The sequence below is a fragment of the Eretmochelys imbricata genome, chromosome 20, assembly GCF_965152235.1.
Source record: "Eretmochelys imbricata isolate rEreImb1 chromosome 20, rEreImb1.hap1, whole genome shotgun sequence".
Classification (NCBI taxonomy): domain Eukaryota; kingdom Metazoa; phylum Chordata; order Testudines; family Cheloniidae; genus Eretmochelys; species Eretmochelys imbricata.
In genome coordinates this window covers 16,936,092-16,960,064 of record NC_135591.1, presented here as the reverse complement: position 1 = coordinate 16,960,064, position 23,973 = coordinate 16,936,092, and the positions used below count along the sequence as shown (strand labels likewise).

The 23,973-nt window shown below is 55.2% G+C and overlaps 1 protein-coding gene across 1 annotated transcript; it reads right to left on the bottom strand.

Moving 5' to 3' along the window:
• Positions 1-204: 204 nt before the first annotated feature.
• On the bottom strand, positions 205-22,692 carry LOC144277497 (cAMP-dependent protein kinase catalytic subunit alpha-like). Its single transcript, XM_077838293.1, has 10 exons — positions 22,491-22,692; positions 12,654-12,715; positions 9,580-9,708; positions 9,302-9,400; positions 4,077-4,159; positions 3,198-3,324; positions 2,860-2,955; positions 2,620-2,742; positions 1,244-1,408; positions 205-480 (listed from the first exon to the last, which is right to left on the bottom strand). The coding sequence occupies exons 1-10, from the start codon at positions 22,690-22,692 to the stop codon at positions 355-357; spliced, it is 1,212 nt and encodes a 403-aa protein (XP_077694419.1). The 3' UTR covers positions 205-354.
• Between the last annotated feature and the right edge of the window lie 1,281 nt (positions 22,693-23,973).

Below are 23,973 nucleotides of genomic sequence, written 5' to 3'. Positions count from 1 at the left end.
CAGCCGGGTTCCTTCGTACAGGCAGTGGCAGCCAGAGGCAGAGCTGGGCGGGAGTTTTATTGCTAGAAAATGCAGATTTATAGACAACACAACTTTTCATGGACAGTTTGGCTTTAATGAAAGGTTTCTCAGGTCAGAATGAGACATAGTAACCCAAAACTTTATTGGTAATTGTTTCAAATATGTTTACAACAAAGCACACTGTTAAAGAGGAAGTGGGGGCAGTGACACAAGTTTTGTCGGAGGACACAGACGTGTTTCCCGGGGCGGGGTGGGGTCAAATCCAATCCCGCCCCCACCTGCTCCGTGCATGCCCTCCTGGGGGCTGGCGGGGGGAAGGGCGCCCTGCTGGCCCTAGAACTCAGCAAACTCCTTGGCGCACTTCTCAGTGATGGAGACCTGGATCTCCTCTTCCTCGTAGTCGTCGAAGTTACTCGTGTCGCCGGGGCCTTTGCACTTTGGTATAAAGGGAGCTTCCACCTGCAAAGGGAGGGGCGGGGGAGGTTGGGGACGAGGTGAGGGATCAACATTTGTACATTCCCCCACATTCCTGGGTCTGCTGGGGGGCACGATCAGGCCCCAACTTTGCAGCAAGGCAGGCAAGGATCAACCCCCCCCGTCCCCAATCCAGCCAGAAACCCTCACATTTTGCAATCATGGAAGGGGGAGCCCATGACCCCACTTAGGAGCCCAGGATCAGGGCCCCCAGCACTCTTAAGGGAAACAGGATCGGGCCCCTACGCAACAAGGTGAGGGATGCAGGATCAGCGCCTCCTCAAGCTTCCTTTTATCTAGCCAGAACCCCCTCCTCTCACTTTGCAATCAGGGAAGGGTAGGGGGTCATGAGCCCCTTGGATCCCCGTAAGAGCCCCCACTTGCATCATCAGAAGGGTTTTAATCAGAACCTTCAGCCCAGCCCTCTCCCACCAGACGTGGAGGAATAATGCCATTAGCTGGCAGCAGCAGTAGTAGGCTGTTGTCCTCAGGGGGTGGGGACAGGACCTTGCTTTTGCCACCATGTTACAAACAGGTGACTGAGGGCTCCCGACTTTAAACCAATGCTGGGTGAGCATATCTCCCCCTAGTGGTTGCACCCAGCCACAACACCCTGCTACAGAGTCCCAGGAACCAATGCGCTCCTAGAGGCCTGGGCACTGATGATCCCAGGTTCAATTCCTGCTGACGGAGGCTGCACAAGGTGGGAGTTACCCAGGCTCTCCTCTGCGTGCCGCCGCCCTCCTACCTTCCTCTGGTAGACGGCGATCCAGTCGGTGGTAGCAAACCACCTGTGGTTCTTGATGTCGTTGACCCCGTTCTTGAGGTTGCCAAAGCGTTTGGTGAGGTCCACCTGCAGCAGGTTCCGGAGCAGGTCCTTCAGGTCTGAGCTGAAGTGAGAAGGGAACCGGACCTGGGGTGGGGAGGAGATACAGATGTCTGGCTTTTATCTGCCCTGCCCTCGTGGCTAGATTCATAGATACACCTAGTAATGTACTGCCCCTAGCACAAGAGGGTCCTTGGCTATGCCTGGGGGCTGAGATATGACCATAATACACCTAATAATGTACAGCCCCATAGCACAGGGGGGTCCTGGGCTACACCTAGGCACCTAGGCACTACCGTAATACACCTAGTAATGTAGAGACCCATAGCACAGGGGGGTCCTGACCCATGACTGGGGCTTGTAGGCACTATTGTAATACACCTAATAATAAATAACAAGCCCTTTAAAAACACTCCAGGACAATGAGTGGACAAGAAGCTAGTCCTCAGGCTACTGAGGACTGACACAGGAGCTGAAATGGTTCATTAGCAGCAGCCCCCCAGCTCTTATTGAGCATTTTTCCTCCACAGATCTCAAAGCAGGGCTGCCACATCACTATCCTCATTTTACATAAGCTGAAACTGAGGCACGGGGAGACGTGACTTGCCCAAGGTCACTCAGCAGGCTGGTAGGAGAACCGGGAACAGAACCCAGGCCTGTTGAGTTCCACTAGGCCACACAACTTTGTTTTTTTAAAACCCCACTAGGTTTAAAGCTGACCGTGTCCACCATGAGTGCTTGGAGATCCTTGGCGAGAAGGCGCTGGGGTAGGCAGAGGAATATTATGGGCTCTTGGTTACTATGGTGATGAGTGCTCTACCAGTGCCTGGAGAATACGGAAGTCTTTAAGGAATGTTTAGTCTTGCAACACAACAGGGTTGAGGAGAGTTTTGCAATTCACAACCGTGTATAAGAAAACCAAAGGCACCGGTTCCAGGAGTCCCCATGAGAGTTACAGGGAGCCCAATGGTGATGGGGTGGGGGATGGAATCCATGTGTTGGGGAAGTAGGGATATGTGGCGAAGGAGGTCCCACACAATGGGGAGGATGTCCATGTGTTGGAGAACAGGGGTATGTGGCAAGGGAGGGTCTATGTGTTGGGGTGCAGGGGAATGGGATACATGACAGGGAGGATGCCCATGTCTTGGGGATTGGGGTAGCATGGGAGGGAATTAGCATGTGTGGGGTGCAGTGTGTGAGCATCTCTCTGGTCCGTTGCTGAGACTTGGCACCCCACTTTTGCTGGTGAACCCCCCCCCAAAATATCACACAAGTGTCCCCTCCCCGAGCCCAAATACCTTGCCAGAGACGATCTTCTCGTAGATCTGAATGGGCTGGTCCGCAAAGAATGGGGGGTAACCAGCTGCCATCTCATAGATGAGGACGCCCAGAGCCCACCAGTCCACAGCCTTGTGATAACCCTGCCCGGGGAAAGCAGGCCAGGGTCACGCACTGAATATTTGAGGTGTGGGGGGAAACCACCTTGTGGCCAGGGATTAGCTAGAGATCAGGCAGCAGACAGGCCCTCCCCAGCTCACCTTGCTGAGGATGATCTCGGGGGCCAGGTATTCCGGGGTCCCACACAGAGTCCAGGTTCGGCCTTTCACCCGCTTGGCAAAACCAAAATCGGCCACCTGGAGCCAAAACAGAGAGAGGGGAGAAGCTGGATCAGCCCGGAAGCTGTGACAGCAGGAGGGGAAGGGGGAAGCAGATGATTGTGATGTATTCTGGCCGTGTTATATTTCTGGGGGTGTCTTGGCTTTGGGAAGGGGATGGCAACAGAGAGAGACTTAGACAGGCAGGAGATCACTGCAGGGAGCCAGGAGCCAGCATTGGGATGGGGACGGGAAGGAGTGGGAGGGGGCGGCAGCGTCACCTCGATGTAGCCCTGCTGGTCTATCAGGAGATTCTCTGGCTTCAGGTCTCGGTAGATGAGATCCAGCGAGTGCAGATACTCGAAGGTCAGGATGATCTGAGCAGCGTAGAACCGGGCGTGAGGTTCACTGCAATGAGGTGGGAGGAGAACGTGGGCATCCCGGGCCAGATCCGCCCCCTCTCAGCCAGCCCAGGACCCTCGGCCTCCTGCCGCCCACACCTTCACCTTCCTTATAGATCCTCAGGCAAGATGCCCCAACCCTTATCGGCCCGGTGGCCCCATCTACCCAAGCCAGACCACTAGCCCTAGTACACACATCCCACCCACCATTGCTAGACCCCTGACTCCATCCAGCCTGGCAACCCAGGGCAAGCCCCTCCCAGACCAGCGTCTCGCCCCTAGCCTCAATACAGACACCCATGGACCCCCAGCTCCTTCCAGCATGACTCCATCTAGCCCTGGCATCTCTGCCACTGACTGTGGCTAATGCTGGCAGAAGACCTCAGCAGCTCTCCCCATGGGGAATCCCTTCCTGACCAGCCCAGCTGGGGATCAGGTCACGCCCTGCAGTAGGAGGATCAAAGCCAGCGTCGCTGCAGATGTTGCTAGTGGATAAAAGGTCTAGTTCTCTACTGAACTCAATCCCAAATTTACAGCTGTGGAAACTGAGGCACAGAGTAATTCTCCCCCCTTCCCACAAGGAGTGAATGGCAGAGGCAGGAATAGGACGCAGGAGTCCCGACTCCCAGTCCTTCTGCTCTAAGTGCTAGATCCTACTGTCCTCCCTGAGCCAGGGATACAACCCAGGAGTCTAACCGCCACCCAGCTCTAACCATTAGCGACACTGTCCCCAACATTGGCTCCCGTGGCAACACTCACCTGAACCTCCCGATCCGCCGTAGGTGGGAGAACATCTCCCCGCCCAGGATATATTCCATCACCATGTACAGATTGGAGTTATCCTAGAAGGAAATGCAGCAAAAACTGAGTGCAAGGCATGGAGCCACTCCGGCCCCCCGTCAGTGCCTGTGACACCGGGATGAAGCTGCTCACCACACCCCTGCTCCTTTATTAGCCCCATCCTTTTCAGGGCACTAACCCCACATGCCTCAAGGGAGCCTGATGCACTGGCCTGGCTTCCCCATGGCACACAATGCAGTGAACCTGCTGTCTGGGAGATGACAGCCTACTACTGCCACCAGCTGCTGCTGTTACTCCTTTAGCTCAAGGGCCAGAGGGGTTGCGCCGTGGTGCCGAAGGTCCCAGGCACACACCTGCAGTGGGAGTTGCTGCACAGACACGGCTGGGGAACAGACTCATTAATGAGAGGGCGCAAGCTTTATTTGCTTGGAGTATTTCATACTAGAGCCCTAGAAAATTCAACCCCTCCCCTCCTCCAGTTTAGGGGCAGGGATGGGCGGGGACAAGATGGATTTCCCAGCTGCGACGTCTATGATCAAAGGGGAAACCCAACGTGCCGCCAGGTCGGACACCCCAAAAGAACAGAAGCAGGAAGTGAAACTTGTCAAAAGCAGAGTGTGAAATTGACCAGGCTGGCTCCATCCTCTCTCAGGGCTGCAAAGTCAAAGAGCAGCCTCCGAAGTAACTCCGCTGAGCCCAACAAAGCCATTCCGCTAGTGAGACCCGACCCGGCTCAGTGATGAGAAAATGAGCACTAAGCACCAGCGCACGCGGAGACCACTGCCCCTGCCCTCCAGCCCAGTGTCAGTTTCCAGCTAGCCCTGGAAAGAGGGTCCAGCCGGGGCATGGGCACAGCGCCCCATGCTGGATGGTCGGAGACCTTTTTCTGCAGCCACATTAGGAGAGCAGGAGCCAAGAAGCAGAAAGTCACATCCTCACATTCCATCTAAATTATATCAAAACAATGTAATATTGGGCTGTTAAGAAGGCTCCTGTCCGAAGAGTGCCCAGCATCACCAGGCAAAGAAACAGATCTTAGGATGCTCAAAGGAATCACTTAGCAGCAGTGTGGGTGTGAAATCTCTACCTCTTGATTGTTTGCCCTTTCTGGTCCCTGCTTCTCTATTGTTTATCGGTCTGGTTCTTTGATTGTTTCTGTTCCATAACTAATTTTGCCAGGTGTACATCAACAAAGGTGGCAAGGTACGCCTGGGTAAAGAATTGTTTCACACTATGTTCGGATTGGTCAGAGAAGTATTTTGTAATACTTCAGTAAAATGATGGGTTAAGGTAGAGCTAAGCAGCACTCAAGTTTCACTCTATAAACTGGGGACCAAAAGGAAGTTCTTGGGAACCAGCTCCAGGACACAGCCCAACATCAGCGCTACCAGACCTCAACACCGTGCCAAGCACACCGTGCAGAAGCTGGAGTCCCAGGATGACCTGATCCTGACACCCATGGACCCCCAGCTCCCCTCCTCTAAGTGCTTCAGAATTGATTGAGGACCTGCTCCATGATTTTTCCAGGGACTGAGGTGAGGCTGACTGGCCTGTAGTTCCCAGGATCCTCCTTCTTCCCTTTTTTAAAGATGGGCACTACATTAGCCTTTTTCCAGTCGTCCGGGACTTCCCCCAATCGCCATGAGTTTTCAAAGATAATGGCCAATGGCTCTGCAATCACATCCGCCAACTCCTTTAGCACTCTCAGATGCAGCGCATCCGGCCCCATGGACTTGTGCTCATCCAGCTTTTCTAAATAGTCCCGAACCACTTCTTTCTCCACAGAGGGCTGGTCACCTCCTCCCCATGCTGTGCTGCCCAGTGCAGTAGTCTGGGAGCTGACCTTGTTCATGAAGACAGAGGCAAAAAAAGCATTGAGTACATTAGCTTTTTCCACTTCCTCTGTCACTAGGTTGCCTCCCTCATTCAGTAAGGGGCCCACACTTTCCTTGACTTTCTTCTTGTTGCTAACATACCTGAAGAAACTCTTCTTGTTACTCTTAACATCTCTTGCTAGCTGCAACTCCAGGTGTGATTTGGCCTTCCCGATTTCATTCCTACATGCCCGAGCAATATTTTTTTACTCTTCACCGGTCATATGTATAATCTTCCACTTCTTGTAAGCTTCTTTTTTGTGTTTAAGATCAGCAAGGATTTCATTGTTAAGCCAAGCTGGTCACATGCCATATTTACTATTCTTTCTACACATTGGGATGGTTTGTCCCTGTAACCTCAATAAGGATTCTTTAAAATACAGCCAGCTCTCCTGGACTCCTTTCCCGCTCATGTTATTCTCCCAGGGGATCCTGCCCATCAGTTCCCTGAGGGAGTCAAAGTCTGCTTTTCTGAAGTCCAGGGTCCATATTCTGCTGCTCTCCTTTCTTCCCTGTGTCAGGATCCTGAACTCGACCATCTCATGGTCACTGCCTCCCAGGTTCTCATCCACTTTTGTTCCCCTAGCAGCAAGTCAAGAAGAGCTCTGCCCCAGTTGGTTCCTCCAGCACTTGCACCAGGAAATTGTCCCCTACAGTTTCCAAAAACTTCCTGGCTTGTCTGTGCACTGCTGTATTGGTCTCCCAGCAGATATCAGGGTGATTGAAGTCTCCCATGAGAACCAGGGCCTGCGATCCATTAACTTCCATGAGTTGCCAGAAGAAAGCCTCCTCCACCTCATCCACCTGGTCCGGTGGTCTATAGCAGGCTCCCAGCAGGACATCACCTTTGTTGCTCACACTTCTAAGCTTAATCCAGAGACTCTCAGGTTTTTCTGCAGTTTCATACTTGAGCTCTGAGCAGTCATACTGCTCCCTTACATACAATGCAACTCCCCCACCTTTTCTGCCCTGCCTGTCCTTCCTGAACAGTTTATATCCATCCATGACAGTACTCCAGTCAAGTGAGTTATCCCACCAAGTCTCTGTTATTCCAATCACATCATAATTCCTTGACTGTGCCAGGACTTGCAGTTCTCCCTGCTTGATTCCCAGGCTTTGTTGTTTGTTGTTACAGAGGACCAGGGATGGAACTTGGGACCCCGGCCAATGGCCTGGAGAATGGATACCCCAGCGACTGGTGACCTGGTGACCAGGAGGCCCAGCTAAGGAGTCACAGCTGGATCTGGCCAGAGGGAAGACAATGGGCTGTGAAGAGAGGACCCAGGTCACCTGACCAGGCAGTTCCAGCCAGAGGGGGCCAAAGGAGGGCTGAGAGGAGAAGAGGCCCAGGGGACCCTGTTTACCAGGAGAGAAGACAATGGACAGAGGCGGGGCTTGGAGGAAGTGATATCAGATGCCCAGTTGGGAAACAGGGGGCCTCGGGACTGGAGAGAGAGAGCAGGCAGAGCTCACCTCGATGCAGGCGAGACTTGGATGTGCTGTGCTGGGGGAGGGCGGGTCCGAGGGCTCTGAGAGTTTCCTATGCTGTGTTCAGACGCTCAATAAACCCTCCTGTTTTACGCCGGCTGAGAGGCGCTCCGGTCTAGAGAACAGGGTTGCATTATTCCCTCTGGGAGTGGAGGCCCCGGGGGTCCAGAGCCAGTGGACTTCCTGAGGGGGCCCCTGGTGAGAGACAGGTGTGCTAAGGCTCAGAGAGGTGTGTTTCCAGGAGAAGGAGGGGCTTAACCCCGAGAGAGACTGGACCCCCGAGAAGGGCTGGAGAAGGGCTGTTGCACAGAAGGGGGCTCCCCCCAGGGACTGCATGGGGCCAAGAGTGGGCACAACCTGTGAGTCTGTGACAGTAACTGTTAATAAACAGAGGTTAAGGATATTTCTGTGTGAGGCTCTTTCACTGGGAAAAGACCCTGCAAACCTGCAGAGTGTGAGGAGACGCCCTGGGCCCATGGAAGGGTGAGGGTGGGTGCTTAAATTAAGAGGGTTACCCCTTGAGCCCCAGGACCAGGGTAAAGATGGGTGCCCAAGAGTGTATGGGGAACAATGCCTGAACCCTGCTGTCTCTAAGGGGACGAAGGGAGCTCAGCCTTGGCAGCATAGCCCATCCTTGGTCTCCCTGCTCAGGCAGTTCTGGTCTGCATGACATGGGCCTTCCTGACCCTCTACCAACTAAACAGGCCCCAACACCCTAGTGGTACCTTGATGGGGCCCAGTCAGCACGTACCAGGACAGACTCCTAGGTCAGCGGGGTAAATCCAGAGCAGTCACATTGATTTCAACAAAGTTCTCCCACATTTACACCCGCGGATTCAGGTATTTATTTTACGCTGTCATAGGAGAATCGATTGGCTCAGCAAGCCAGCCTGTGTGACAGCAGCCACTGGCCCCAGTGCCACTGTGTCACCCGAGAGCTACACAGAACTGAGCAGGAGTGACATTTCCATTGTAGCAGCTTCCACAGACAAGGGGCCGAGATCAAAGCTATTTAACCCTATAACGATGAGGGGCCCCAAGAAAACGACTCTGCCAGCACTGCCTGCTGCTAACACGCCCTTCACCCTAGCCTCCAGGCTCCCGCAGGGGCTGCAATTTATCCTGCAGCCTCCTCTGAGCTGACAACTCTTCCTCGCTACAACCCACTAACCTCAGGCTGACAGACAGGAGACAGATCTCCCTTCAGAGCCAGCCCCTCTTTAATCAGACCAGCCACAGCTCTAAGGCACAACTACTTTTGCTCTCCCTCCTACACACAGAGTGTAGCTCACAGGCCCCAAGATCCAGGTTCAGGGAAGAGGTTCCAAGCCCCATCGCTGGGGCCTGAATTTTAGCTTTCACAGAAACTCCATCAGGAGGAAACGATCCCACGTGATGGTTTCAAAGTCTCCACAAAGCCAATTTTGCATGAAGTTAAGTTAGGACTTCCTCTGAGACTCCCCTGCAAGCCAGACCTCATGCCCTAGGGCCAGCGCATGGGAGCCGAAACTGAAACTGACTAGGAACGAAAGCAAAACTGACCAGGTTGCGGGGGGAAGCATCACTGTTCAAAACCTGGAGTCAAAAGCAGAACAGAAGAGAGTGAAAAAGGGGAATGATCCAAACTGATTTTTCTTAGCTCCAAACCTGATCCTAGACGTCACGCCAGGAAGGTTTGTTCTGAGGATACAAGAGATGCAGACTGTGCCCTTCGACCCCTTCAGCACAGCTTTGGTTTTAAATAGGAAACAAATCAAGGGGATTGTGGGAGTCGGGGGCAGACAGAGCCCAGGGCTGGGCTGGCAAGCGAAGGACACCTACCTTGAAAGAATACTCTAGCTTGACGAGGAATGGAAAGTTGACGGCCTGGAGGATCCGTTTCTCATTGAGGGTGTGCTCAATTTGTTTCAACTTCACTACCTGGGAGAGAAAAGGAAGTAGCAACATCAAATCTTCCTCTGCTAGCACAGCACCCCCTATGCCTCGCACGCACTCCCCTCTCCAGCGTCCCCATGCAGGGTTCAGCCCCAAATCCCTCCCCCGCACTGGGGATTCCACAGCCCCAGGCCAGATCTCTGCAGCAGCCCCCAGTGTCTTACCTTCTGTTTATCCAGGATCTTCATGGCATAGTGATTCCCGGTCTCTTTGTGTTTCACCAGCATCACCCTCCCAAATGAGCCTGTGCCCAGGGTCTTGATTCGATCAAACTGATCCAAACTGGCCGTGTTCTGGAAGGGGGAAAACAAACGTGACGTGGGGCCAGACTGGTCCTGGGGGCATCAGGAAGGAACCTGCTCGCGACAGTGGGATTTGCACTGCAAGACCGGCGGGGTCTTTACTGACCATGAGGGGGTCAGAGCTTCGGTTTTTATAGCTCACCAGAAAGGCAGCCCCTCCAGGGTCAGCACTGACTGTGATGGGAGAGCGCTCCCGACTGAGCCCGCCACTCCCTGCAGCACAGCACCCGCTAGCCCCGCACTGGGGTTGTTCTTGAGAACATTGATATGAAGACAGAAAAGGAGGACTTGTGGCACCTTAGAGACTAACAAATTTATTTGAGCATAAGCTTTCGTGGGCTACAGCCCACTTCATTGGATGAATGCAGTGGAAAATACAGCGGGGAGATTTTATATACACAGAGAACATGAAACAATGGGTGTCACCATACACACTGTAACGAGAGTGACCAGGTAAGGTGAACTATTTCCAGCAGGAGAGCAGGGGGAGGGAGGAACCTTTTGTAGTGATAATCAAGGTGGGCCATTTCCAGCAGTTGACAAGAACGTGTGAGGAACAGTGGGTGGGTGTGGGGGAGATAAACATGGGGAAATAGTTTTACTTTGTGTAATGACCCATCCACTCCCAGTCTTTATTGAAGCCTAAGTTAATTGTGTCCAGTTTGCAAATTAATTCCAATTCAGCAGTCTCTCGCTGGAGTCTGTTTTTGAAGTTTTTTTGTTGAAGAATTGCCACTTTTAGGTCTGTAAGCGAGTGACCAAAGAGATTGAAGTGTTCTCCGACTGATTTTTGAATGTTACAATTCTTGACGTCTGATTTGTGTCCATTTATTCTTTTACGTAGAGACTGTCCAGTTTGACCAATGTACATGGCAGGGGGCATTGCTGGCACATGATGGCATATATCACATTGGTGGATGTGCAGGTGAACGAGCCTCTGATAGTGTGGCTGATGTGATTAGGCCCTGTGATGGTGTCCCCTGAATAGATATGTGGGCACAGTTGGCAACGGGCTTCGTTGCAAGGATAGGTTCCTGGGTTAGTAGTTCTGTTGTGTGGTGTGTGGTTGCTGGTGAGTATTTGCTTCAGGTTGGGGGGCTGTTTGTAGGCAAGGACTGGCCTGCTCCCAAGATCTGTGAGAGTGATGGGTCGTCCTTCAGGATAGGCTGTAGATCCTTGATGATGCGTTGGAGAGGTTTTAGTTGGAGGCTGAAGGTGATGGCTAGTGGCGTTCTGTTATTTTCTTTGTTGGGCCTGTCCTGTAGTAGGTGACTTCTGGGTAATCTTCTGGCTCTGTCAATCTGTTTCTTCACTTCAGCAGGTGGGTATTGTAGTTGTAAGAACGCTTGATAGAGATCTTGTAGGTGTTTCTCTCTGTCTGAGGGGTTGGAGCAAATGCAGTTGTATCATAGAGCTTGGCTGTAGACAACGGATCGTGTGGTGTGGTCTGGATGAAAGCTGGAGGCATGTAGGTAAGGATAGCGGTCAGTAGGTTTCTGGTATAGGGTGGTGTTTATGTGACCGTCGCTTATTAGCACCATAGTGTCCAGGAAGTAGATCTCTTGTGTGGACTGGTCCAGGCTGAGGTTGACAGTGGGATGGCCTTCTCTGGATAGGCAACTGACATGGCACAACCCTGGGGAGTGGCTGGCAGCTGAGAAGGCCAATGCTATTTTCCAGCACCCCACAGTGCATTGTGCCCATTCCAAGTGGGGGCTGCCCCACATTGCTCCCACAGTGTTCCCTGGCCTGGGCTGCGCAGCCCAGGACACTGCAAAGGGGCCTAGTTCTGTGCCGCGCTGGGCACTCGAGTCCATTCAGAGTCCAGGGCGCCGCAGCGGCTCAGAGACCTGAAAACAAGGCTGAGCAGATGCTGCATCCCCCTCCCCCAGTCTAATGGGGCCGCAGGCAAGCGAGGGAGTGGGGTGGCTGCCCGTGGGGCCGGATCCTGACTCCGCAGTTGATGGTGAGATGGAAATATGAAGAAGTAGATGTCACATTTCACCACCAGAGGGCGCCAAAGGAAGCCTCTGCGTTTTTAAGGAGACACTGACAAGGGACTCCCTGCTCCTTGGGCAGAACCAAACTCCAGTTCCAGACAGGCGACCCGCCCACCTCCATTCAGTGGGGCTGGTGGGTTAGGGGCAGGGGCGGGGCTGGGAGTCAGGACTCCTGGGTTCTAGCCCTTGGTCTGTGAGGAGAGGGAGTGAAGTGTAGTGGTCAGAGGGCAGGAGACTAGGAGTCAAAAGCTCTCTTCCTAGTTCTGCCACCAACTTCCTATACCCATGACCAAGTCCCTTTCCCCTCTGGGCCTCAGTTTCCCCATCTGTGCCATGGCGTTAATGACACAGGGTGTGCTGGAGGACTAGCAAAGTGACAGTGCTGCAGAGGGACCAGCAACTCTGCCTCAGGAATTACCCACAACCACCCCAGGCGGGATTTCCAGCGGGGACAGACCCAGGCTGACCGCAAAAGCTTTTCTGGCACCTACCAACTGGGGCAGTGCGCTCAAGCGCAGGCAGGAAATGGAGGCCCTTGGAACAGGGTCCCTGTTAGCACAACCCCCCTGGGAGCCAATCTGGGGCTGGGCTGGGCTGGACGACTGCGCTGGAGCCTTGGAAGGAGGATGCGGGAGGGGGAGACAGGCTGGATCAGGAGGAGTCCCACATGGTTAGTGTCCCCCTCCCACAGCAGAGAGGAGTTCAACCTACAGAGTTCTTGGCCCTTCAGTTACCAGAGGGCAGACTGGGGGGGGAAAAGGGGGGCAGAAGAGCAACATGGTCCACTCAGCCCCGCCCCCCAGGAGCAAAAATAACCCCAGACCCTCAGCAGAGGCTGTGTGAGATCCAGGGGGTGACTGCTGAGTAATCAGCCTGGGGCTGCAAAGGCCTTGATTAGGCAGCGGTGGGGGGTGATCTGGGTTGGGGGCACAGTACCTGGGAGGGGTTCTCCCATTTCTTGATGAAGTCTTCTTTGGCTTTGGCTAGGCACTCCTTCACTGTAAGGGAAAGAGAGAGGAAGCAGTGTGAGGAGTCAGGAGGGGGGGGCACCCAGCCTGGTGGACAGAGCTCCCCTTTCAGCCCCACCCCGGCTCAGCGAAGAGGCACACAGTCACAACAGGGCCGGGGATTTTAAATGTATCAGCAGGATGGCAGTGCCTGATTGGCTACAAAGGGCAGCTCAGCTGGGGATTGGCTAGAGAGAGGTCCATGAGGGTGCGCTCCCGCAATACCGCCACCCCCGTGCCTGCCACTGGACAGACCGAACAGCCCCGTCAGGGAGGGCTAATGTAGCCCCCAGCACCAAGGGGATGCACTTGTGCCTCTATCCCCCCGCTGAACATGCCATTGGGGTGCCTGGTCCACGCCCCTCGACACAGAACCTGCACCCCATAAGGAGACACTCGTACAACCCTCCATTCAAATGACGTTAAGATGCGTGGATCAAGTTGCCCTAATGGGAGGATACGGGATCTACTACTGCTGCCAGCAAAGGGGGGTGAAGGGGAAGGAGATTCCCCCTTAGCTCAAAGGGCAGAGGCCTGTGTGTAGCCTTCTCTCAACCATTCAGGCCTCACAGATCAATGACACCAACAGCCCACAAGGGGGTGCTCCGTGCACACACACAGAGCTGCAGAAGGCAGCCGTGAAAGTCACAAACCCCAGTTGGGCTTTGCCCACAAAGGGGTTAAAACAACCTGCCACAGCCTCCACAGCAGCAGCCTGGGACCAGCCCAGTGTCCCGCTCTCTGGCATCCAGCCAGGTGATCCTTCCTTCGCCAGCCGGGCTCCCTGTCCTTGCTGCCAGATCCCAGAACCATGGGAGGGAGGAAGCGGGATGGGGGTTGGAGCAATCTGCAGCATCTGGAGGGATATTTGGTACTGAGAGCCCCTTTTATCTTCGCTGCCTCCTGCTGCTCCCAACAGGGACAAGTCCCGCAGCTCTTAAAAGTGCAAGAGATGCCCACGGGATTGGAATGGCTGCAGCAGCGAGGACAAGCACAGAGCAGCAGCAGCGGTGGGGGCTTTGAGCCCACAGCTCCCCCTGCCCCCACCATCACAGGCAAGTCTCCCCCACACCGGAGATGCATAAAGTTAACTGCCTCCCCCAGGGATCATTGGTGCTGAGACGCCAGGGAGGGGACAAGCTAAAAGCCTAGATCAAGATCTGGGTGCTGCAGTTCTTGGGGTCACAGATGCACAACCCAGGAGTCAATTCCCTGCCGGTCCCCACTCTCCACTACAACCCACTCCCTTCCCAGAGCTGGGGACAGAACCCCAGGAGCCCCCCACTTTAATCATTAAATAGCAACACTTCTGTGGAAACCCAGCATCACTGCGCTCTAATCCTGTCATCCCTGCCCTAAAGAAAGGGCTGAGAAATGGGCCAGGCGAGGGCCTGAAATGCACCAGCGAAGCAGAACAACATCCTACAGACGTGACTGATTCACTGCTGGAGGGAAGGAGACCAAGATTACGGGGATTCCCCTGATCCCACAGGACAGGGCAGGGCAGCCCTGAAAGGGTTCTGGGGATCAGCTATTTGCTGGCTAACTACCCCCGCCCACACCCCCTTCATCCTCTAGTCCCCACAGTCCATCTCCCGTGGAGCCCCACAGAGCGGGATTAAATTCACAGCCGCTTCCCCAGACGCTCAGTCTGTCTGACCTACTTTCACTTTGTCTCCTACTCTCTCTGGACTATTTATAGAAACAGGCTTGGCTCACCAGCCACTGTCTCCCACCATCGATCCCAGCCCCAAGGGGGCGGGGAAGAGGGATCCTTGCATGGACACTGGACAGAGAAGACAATTTCCTGCACTCTCCTGGCCGTACCTTACAGAACTAAGTTTAAGTAGCTTAGGAGTTCATTGTATTACAAAGGCAGGCGGTTATGTATTATTGTGGGACTGTATGTGACGTCTCCGATGGAAACCCAGGGAAGGGTTATGGGCTTTGAGGGACCATCTGAAACTATTAAAGTTAAGTACATTTCCCAGGAAATCTCTAAGGGGAGGGGTATGCAAACGTAACGCTTCTGTTATGCAAAACCTCAGCTGCTGGAAGCCGCTCCCCGAGGAGAAACCCACTGCCTGTGAGTTACCTGGCTGGAAGCGGGGTGATCTTTGGAAAGCTTATTAGCAGGCGTGCTGGTTCTTTGCTGGTTTTTAAGAGGTTTTCCCTGCAATGCTTTTACTGTAAGAATCAGTGTGCTTGCTAACAGCTGTGTGGTACCTTATACCCATAGAGACTGGGCTGTTTGTAGCCTCTGAGGAAGGAGGGAAAAGCAGGCCGGCTAAGGCAGTCTGGCTTGCTGGGGAACTCACAGTGTAGGCAGGGAGCTGTGCAGCCTGGAAATCCCCCGGGCAGGAAGGAGAGAGACGCAGGTCTCTGCCCAAGAGAGGTGATAACTGGGAGCCAGAAGCCTAAGTGGCTTCCCTGGCTGGACCATGAGGGGCAAATACAGGTGCAGTTGCCCTGACCTGCGACACCCCTCCCCCCACTGTTCTTCCCTGGCATCATCCACACCAGATCAATGCCTTGGGAGGGGAGATCAGCCATTCTGTCTTCTTCTGGAGGTCTAGGAAGACTTGTGAGGCTCTGCTAATCAGTTACATAAACTGGGGGCAGCCCCAGACAGTGATGGAGGAATCTTCTCTGCACCACCAGCCTCTAATTCACTTGGCCCAACACCAATAATTTGTTCCCTTTTTGGGCCTGTCTCATCTTAGAGTCTCGTTCTTTCTCTTCAGGGCCCTGGGCCTGGGCCATGGACTCCTAGAGCTGAAAGATCTGGGATGGGGATTGTGGCTGAGAGCCCCACTCCTCCAGTCCCACGGCACTTTCTACCACCCAGGTGTAGCTCATCTGTGAGAGGGACAGAGCTTCTTTGGGAGCCCATCCAAGAGGGTGGAACTGATTGCCACAAGATCTAAGGATCATCTCAGACTTCCCCACCTCTTCCTCCTAGTGCTATGTGCTAAACCAGCGCAGCACAGGCATATAAAAAGAGACCCTACCAAAACCAACACCTCCACTGCACACACAGCTCTCCCCCTGGTGAAAGTACAGAACCCAGGCACAAGGAGTCCTCGGTTGCAATCAATATCTCTGGGGGCTACTGTAATTAAAAAACCATTGAACGAGCAGCCAATTCAAATTTGGCCTCCAAAAATGTAAGTTTTGGTTAACCCCCACCTCCCAATGCTGTCTAAAAACAAATCCTGAAATATTCCAATTATTTTTAAACTAAGTCCCACTTGAAACAGACGAAGGGTCCCTCACCCCTCTTGCAGCTCAGAGAGCCCTAGAGTGGAATCTACTTTCAGCAGGAGTGAAATTGATACCAGGGAGATCTCCTCTGCTAAGCAGACAGACTTACCTATCTCAGGGTTTTATACAGATGCCCAGCTCCCTAGTATATGAGCAAAAGCCATAGTGGGAACAGGGTAACATTTTCCAAAGGGCTTATAGGCTTTAGGAGCCTGCATGCCATTGACGGTAACTCGTAAATAGTAAATGGCAAACTGGATTTTTAGAATCCTCTCGTTTTAATAACGTTCCTTTCCAGCTCAGTGGCCTTTCAGCTGAGAGAGCCCCCCTTTAAAGACCCATGAACACATTTCTATTCTTGTCAGTTTTGTCAGATGGCAGGAATCTGGCATATGAAACTAATTGACTGTGTCTAATTACACAATAGACTAACAAACTGACCTGTGCAAGGAAAAACACCAGTGGATATCGGCTAATGGAGACGTTTTCATACCGCTAATCTTTTGTACCACCTTTCAAGGAACTTAGCAAAACCTTAACCTCCTTAGACCTTCAAGGAGGTAGGTACTATTTCCTTTTTTATGGGCAGGGAAACTGAGGCAGGGAGATGTGACCTTGCCCATTGTTGCACAGGAAGTAGAAGAATTGAGAAGAGCACTAAGAGTCCTGACTCTCAGGAATAGAACCCAGGAGTTCTGATTCTCAGGCCCCTCGCTCTAACCACTAGATCCCACTCTCCATCCCAGAGCCAGGAATCCCAACTCCCATTCCTTACTGTGACTGCTAAACTGCACTCTTGCTTATCACAATGCATCCAGTTCTCTTGTACCCGATGCAGCACCATGAGGTATTATTTGAATACCTGGGACAGACACCAACCCCGGTACACAGAAAGGAAAATGCATGAGAAGGTCGGACCACTTAGGTCCACAGATCCGGTTAACAAAGCCATTCTCTGCGGAGTGGAAATCAGCGCCTGATTCAAAGCCCAGCAGGGCCCAGCACCAGGGCTCTAGGGATCTGTAATTAGGAGCGATCAGAATTATCTGGAAGAGACCTGAGCCTCCTAATCAGAGGGCAGACTACTCTTAAAGAGACATGACAAGTTTTAGGCCCAACATGTGTGATTACAGAAACCTAGCGCATGCCAGCTTGTGGGTAGCAGCTTCCAACCTCATGCTTCACCTTCGAGCCTCTGCCTTTCAAACCAAGTCAAGTTCTCAGTCCCCATCTTCAAGGCCTCCATGTGCAGCCCAGGGTGTGTCTCTGGCACCACCACTGCCCCGGCTGCATCGGAGGGGCCGGGTTTATGCCAGGCTGGAGGGCCCCATCGCGCTGCCTGGATCCTCTGGTGACAGGTGCCTTCAAGCTCCCTTGGCGCAGGGGGTCTGTGCCCGTTAGCGCCTATTGCCCCTGGATACAGCAGTGTCTTCCCCAAGGTCAGTCTTGCCCCGGACTCCTGGGTTCCTGTTATAGGGTTTGCTTTTCCCTCCTTGGCAAACGCCGCCCGGATCCCCCCATCCAGAGAGCGCCAGGCTACAGCCAGATCCTGCACAGAGCTCCTGGAGTTTCCGATCCCGATGCCAGCACGCTGCCTCACCCCCACCGCCCGCTATCGGAACAGATGAAGGACAGAACTTTTGCCCCAGGGCTGGAAGCTGATGCAGCAGCAGCAGCCCTGATCGATTTCCCAGTGGCCAGATTTAATGCCACACTCAGTGAACACAGCTCTGGAGCCGAGCCATGAGCGTGAGGGGAGGGGCCAAAACTAAAAGCAGGAGAGAGCCCCGCCCTCTTTGATCAATCCCTTGCCCAGCTGTACCTCGGCTGCAGATCACGCTGGGAGGCAGTGTCAGGCTGGCTAAGGAGGGGAAGCTGCTTTCTGCTGCTCTGAGACAAGGGAAGCAGCAGCAACGGCTCTGGCAGGGGAAGGGGAGACTGGAATAGCGTAAGGGGAAATTCCTCCGCCACCAGCCAGAGATCGGATAGCCAGAAGGGCCGTTGCCCGCAAGGGAAAGGCTGGAGGCTCCCTCCCTCTGAATGCTTAATACCGGAACAATCCTGTACTGTCCGTCAGTACAGATACCCTGTACTGCCCCTGCTCCGACCACTAGACTCTGCTCTCCCTGAGCTGGAACAGAACCCAGGAGTCCTGATTCCTTCAGCCCTACTCTAACCGTTAGACAACACTCGCCGCCCAGAGCCAGGGAAACAACGCAGGAGCCCTGCCTCCCAGCCTCTCACCACTACGACCAATACAGATGCAGGTGGGTGAATTTCTCTAGCCTTAGAATCTGGGCCAGCACTCCCCTCGCAGAGCTGGGAATGGAACCCAGGAGTCCTGGCTCTCAGGCTACGGCTTGAGGGAACTCTCTCAATGTCCCTACACAGCTGTTGCGAGGACCCAATGTCATCTACACCCTAATTCTGTGGCACCCCCCAGCCCAGCCACCAGCTCAAGTGCAAAACCTCTGCTATTGGCTGCTGCGCTGCCTGGTGCAGGGGGGACAGAACCAGGGCCCTCGAGAGATAAAAGCAGGGGCTGCTCCAGCTTGAGCTAAAGAGCCCCGGCTCCCCGGCTAGGCCGGTAAGATTCAGATCCTCAGCACATCAGACACAGACTGGGAACCCCTCACGCATGCTCATCAGTCAGTTACACGGGCCCTGCAGAAAACAGTGAAGCCAGATACGAGAGCCTTCCCCCTCTCCCCTGGCCCCAAGACCGGCTCCACTGATCCTGGCTAGCGCCCCCTCCCGGTGACACACAGCAAAGCAGCCATCATTTGTATTCACACAGCATCTGGCCTCCCAGCCCATCACAAAGCTAGTGACAGACAAGCTGTATGCAGGGATGCTGAGCTGCAGCCACCTCTGGGGTGGAACATGCCAGCGGGTGAGCCCGGAATGGCAGGAGCAGGGGTTAAGGAGGCAGAAGGGAGACAGGCGAGCTGGGGCTGGGGCCGACCCTGGGCGTAGCCTGTGAATAGCCTGGGTCACAGCACCATTGGCTTCGCATCAGCCCCCAGCACCGGAGTCCATATTGAGAGGGGAGAGCACCACCCTGCAGCACAGCGCCCCCTGGCACCAAGGTGGGGCACTGGGCTCAGCACTGATGGAGGGGAGAGAGCAGCCCCCACGCTGCTCCCTGCAGCACAGCGCCCTCTGGTGCCGCACTGGAGCACTGGCGTGAGAGCCGCCTACCGAGCTCCCAGCCTGGAGCACAGCGCCCCCTAGTGCAGCACTGCTTGCGAGGCGCAGTGACCCCCTGCAACTCAGCACCCCCGAGCTGCACGCTGGGACATAAGCGTCAGCCCCCAACCCCTGCGGCACGCTGCAGTTCCTAGGAGAGCTCCCAGGCATGACGGTTCGGAAACCCAACTTCCTCCTCAACCCCCACAGAGCATCCAGCTTCCCGCTGGCTTGAATAGTCACCACCAAGGCAACAGACCAGCGTGCTTTGCCACCTGCGGGCGAGGAAGAGGCCATCGCAGGCAGCAAGCGATTAACGCCAAGAAGCAGAGTCTCAGCTACCCAAGGTCAGAGAGCAGCCAGCTCTGTTTCAGATGGTTAAAACCCCTCCTCTCAGCTAGAGTCCTGTGAGCTTCCCCCCCCCCCCACCACCACAGCTCCACCTGGCTGCAGCGGAGAAACAGAGCACAGACCAGGAGGGTCAGCTCGTCGGAGGAGCGAGGGGGCTGCACATCTTTGCTACGCGGATCCTAGGTGGGAATCAGGCTCCAGGTCGGCAGAGCAATTTATTCTAACTCCAGGGCACTTTGAGATGCAAACTGGTTTCACACAGTGGCTGCTGGCCCGGGTCCTAGTGCGAATTGCCCCGATTTCTAGTGCCAGTCCAGTAGCAGCCTCAGATGAGGAGGGAGCAAGGTCTGGCACCAGGGGTCCCTCGTCCCAGCCACCGGCAGGGTCCCTCCAGGGCAGACAGCGCAGGGATGGCAGCCCTGTTGGGGTTCTCAGCTGGGAGGGCCAGGGCTGCTGATCTAGTGTGAAATTAACCGAAGCCTGGATGTCTGAGACAAAGAGGCGGGTGGGAACCTGCAGAGGGAGATTTGGTTGCGACTGGGCAGTGATCTATGAGGAGTCTCCTGACCTCCAGCCAGTCAACAGTTACTCCAGATCGCAGCTGGATGGGCAGCTGTGGTGTAACTAAGACACAGAGGGTCTGTCCCCTTTAACAGGCAGCAGCTAGCAAAGAAGGCAACACCCCCAAAGGGCCCCTCCTACTCCCTCCTGACAGTTTCCAGTCCCAGCATGGGTTTGCTAACTGCTGATGCTCCACCTAGGAGCTTCCACAGCGCTGCCCCCAACACGAAGCAGAGGAAACCCCCGATGCCCTGCCCGGTATCAGTGCCTTGCTCTGCTGGATCAGAGAAGTGGGCAGAATCAGTGCCAACCAGTGGATCAGACCCTGGCCTGGGAATCAGGAGACCTGGGTTCTAGTCCTGGCTCTGCCACGGACTTGCCATGAGACCCTGGAGATGTCGCCTTGTGCCTCAGGTTCCCCATTCGTACACTGGGAATGATAGCCCTGCTCACAGACAAGCTGTAAGGATAAATGCATTGACTGAGGTGCTCAGATGCTACAGAGATGGGCCCTCAGAAGTGCCTGAGATCAAGAGAATAAACCCAGGAGTCCTGGCACTCAGCCCCCCTGCTCTAACCAATAGACCCCACTCTCCTCCCCGAGCCAGGGAGAGAACCTAGGAGTCCTGACTCCTGGTGCTACCAAACTGTGGCATATAGTTAGTTCTCACTCACTAGGCTAACTTGCCCCCCGCGCCATGCCCGCTGGATCTGGAGGCAGCGCTCGGAAGGCCGAGACAGCAGAGGGTTAAAGGTGCCAGAGAAGTCGCTGGCACCAGGTGCTTTACAATCTGCTATTTTAATCCTGGCTGCCCTGCCAAGAACTATTGTTACAACCTTGTCTGAACATCCAACCCCTGCCTGGGATTGGCGGGCAGGTCAGAGATAGCTCATCCCCCACATCCCCCCTCCCCTCCCCCACCGAGCTAGCCCAGAGCCCCCAGTAGAAGGAGCAGAGCTGCTTAGGGTCACGTGGGGACTTCCAGATCCCCCATGGGAATCCCACCCACCCAAAACTACAGCCCAGGCCACGGAGTGGGGATGTGACCTCGACCCAAGCGGCTGTGCAGTTAATTCAAGAGTACGAGCTGATCAACGCCCAGGTAAAACTTGACAGGCTGCAAATGCCGGGGGGGGGCAGTTTTTGTCTTTGATGAATCACGGCTGGGGAGGGGAGGAATAAAAGGAGGGAATGAGGGAAAGAAAGAGGGAGAGTGAAAGAGAAGGAGGAAGTGAAAGTGGATGAGAAGGAAAGAGAGCCAGGATGTCAGAGAGGAAGTGTAAGTGACACGAGAGGGCACAAATCTGTCCCAGCAGCACAGGGAAGTAGCCATGACTCTCCCACGGAGGGGAGCCAGTGGGTCCTTGTGCCACTCAGGGCAAAGGGATCCGAGCGCCCAGCCTCCCACCCACACCAGAGATCTGCAGCGATCAAGGACCAGGCGTTTGGCCTGCAGCTTCCCAGGTGCAGTGGGGGGAACGGGAGGGGCCACACACCAGGGACTGGCCTTTGGAATGGAGGGAGAGTGGGAATAGAGAGGGGAAGAAAGACAGAGAGGGAGTAATGAGGAAGAGAAGAATCCACAGACCCCACTCCCTTCCCAGAGCTGGGGACAGAACCCAGGAGTCCTGACGTCCAGGCCCTGCTCTAACCATTAAACCAGTATGGAAGACCGGGAGCCAGGTCTCCTGGGTTCCATAGCCAGCTCCGCCCCCAAGTCTGCAAGTCTTTCGGCAAGTCACTTCCCCTCTGTGCACGTCAGTTCCCCCCATCACAAAACAAAGACAGTCTCTCCCTTGGGAGGGGTTGTGCGCGTGGGATTAGCTCCCAGCGGCAGAGCAGCGAGAGCCACGCCGCACAAACTCTGGCCCGGCGCAGACACTCAGCGAGGAGAGAAGTCACACTCGCACTGGCGGGTTCAGCCCTCCTGACAGAAGAGCTGCCATCTCCAGAGCCCACGTCCCACCCCACGCCTCCACGGCGCCACCATCAGCTCCTCAGCATGGCAAGAGGCTCGCGTGGCTGGCGCAACACGGCCGATGGCTCAGGAGCGGCAGGAAGACGAGTCCCTTGATGTCAAGCTGCTGCCAGCGGTGACTGGGAACCGAGAGCTCCTAAGGCCTCATCCGCCGAACGAGCTTCCCCCTCACCTCGACCCTGCCCCGCAGGGAACCTTTCCAGGGGGGAGCTGGGCAGACCAGACTCAATCCGTGGTCTCCCCACAGAAGCCACCACAAACTTCAATGGCACCTACATCACAGGGACACCCCCCACCCCCGGCATCCCCACTAGGACTCAGATGCTGCATCACTTTTCCCCAGCACTGAATCATGGCAGCCTGACCCCCTGGGATCTGGGGCTGCACGTGGTCCTACCAACAGGGCTCCCATCCCAACTCACTCTGCTCATTCCAGGCGGCAGTGTGCTCGGACACATGGGCCATCTCGCTGCTGGCCGGGGCCCCCGCCTCGCTGCGTGGCCCCCAGTAGAAGATCCGCCCAGCCAGGCTCTCCAGCTTCTGAAGTGGTGACATCTTAGCGCCTTTGTTCCTGCTGGCGTTGGGGCAGGTCATTTCTGCTCCATGGCTCATGTTTCCCTTCATTTATTTATCTCCCTCCCTCCCCAGCCCTCACAACCAGAGTCAACGCGAAGCTCGGACCCGATCCAGGAATCTTCCGGCCTTGGTCATTACCCAGCAGCGGAGAAGACAGCAGGATCAGAGACTAGGGGAATGGACCCAAGCCTCAGCAAAACTCCTCCACTCCTGACAGAGACAAGGGGCTTGAGCTGATTGCTCTTGACTTCTAACCAGGAGAATTTACATCCAACAGCTCCCCCGCCCTGCAGCAGCCCCAGAGCATGACTGTCAACTCAGAGAGAGGTGTGACGACACAAACAGCAACAGATCCCGCAACAGAACTGATGGGACAATGGCCAGTGGAAGGGGAAACACCCACACAGCAGGGCTTAAAACAGCGCCCTGGGTCTCCGCTCTTCTCAAATCCTTGGGCCGAAAGCAGCGTGAGAGGCTCCCTCTGGCTTCACTGCCGATCCTGCATGCACTGGGGGGCAGACCCCTGGAAAAAACACCATCCTACAAGTACAGTGTCCCCCAGGCCAAGCTACTGGAGCTGCAAAAGAAATCGGGGGGGGGGGGGGGGGTGATGGGCTTGTGGCTCACATGAGGCCTGAGTCAGAGGGGTGCAGGTCCTTAAGTCCACTGCTGGGGGCCCCGCTCGCAGAGACGAACAGCAGGGGGTTGCAGCACATCAAAGGTGGCTCTCCAAGTGGAGTTCAAAGAGACCCACGTTCGGAAACCCTTGCGGCACCCCGCAGCAGCACCCCAGAGAGGAGATCTCTAAGCACCACGGGGTTTGATTCTCGTGTCGCGCAGCCCCAGGTGGTACCGACCGCCGGCAGGGGAGGGACCCAGGACTAGTCACCTGGAGATTTCTGTACTTTGCCTTTCCCAAACAACCTCTCCCGCCTCTTCCCCCAGCGCGCTGCGGACTCACCCTGCTTCCACTCCCTGCCCCCTGCCCCCGGTCAGCGGTGTGCCGGGCAGAGAGAGGAGGAATTGGAGAAGAGGCGGGGGCAGGGCCTTGGGAAAGGGGGTGGAATGGGGGTATACCCCCTCCAGCCCCCTGCTGTGAACCGCTCAGGGCAGGGGGCTGGGAGCATCCCCACGACCCAGCCCACCTCCCCAGCCCTGACTCCTGCACCCCCGTCACACACCCTGCCCTGACTCCTGCACCCCCCCACATCCCCACACCCACCCTGAGCACCAAATGGGGAGCTCCTGTGCCCTCTCGCCCACATATCCACCTGCACCCCTCGCACCAAATGGGAGCTGCCCCAGGTAAGCGCTCCACACCCCAACCTC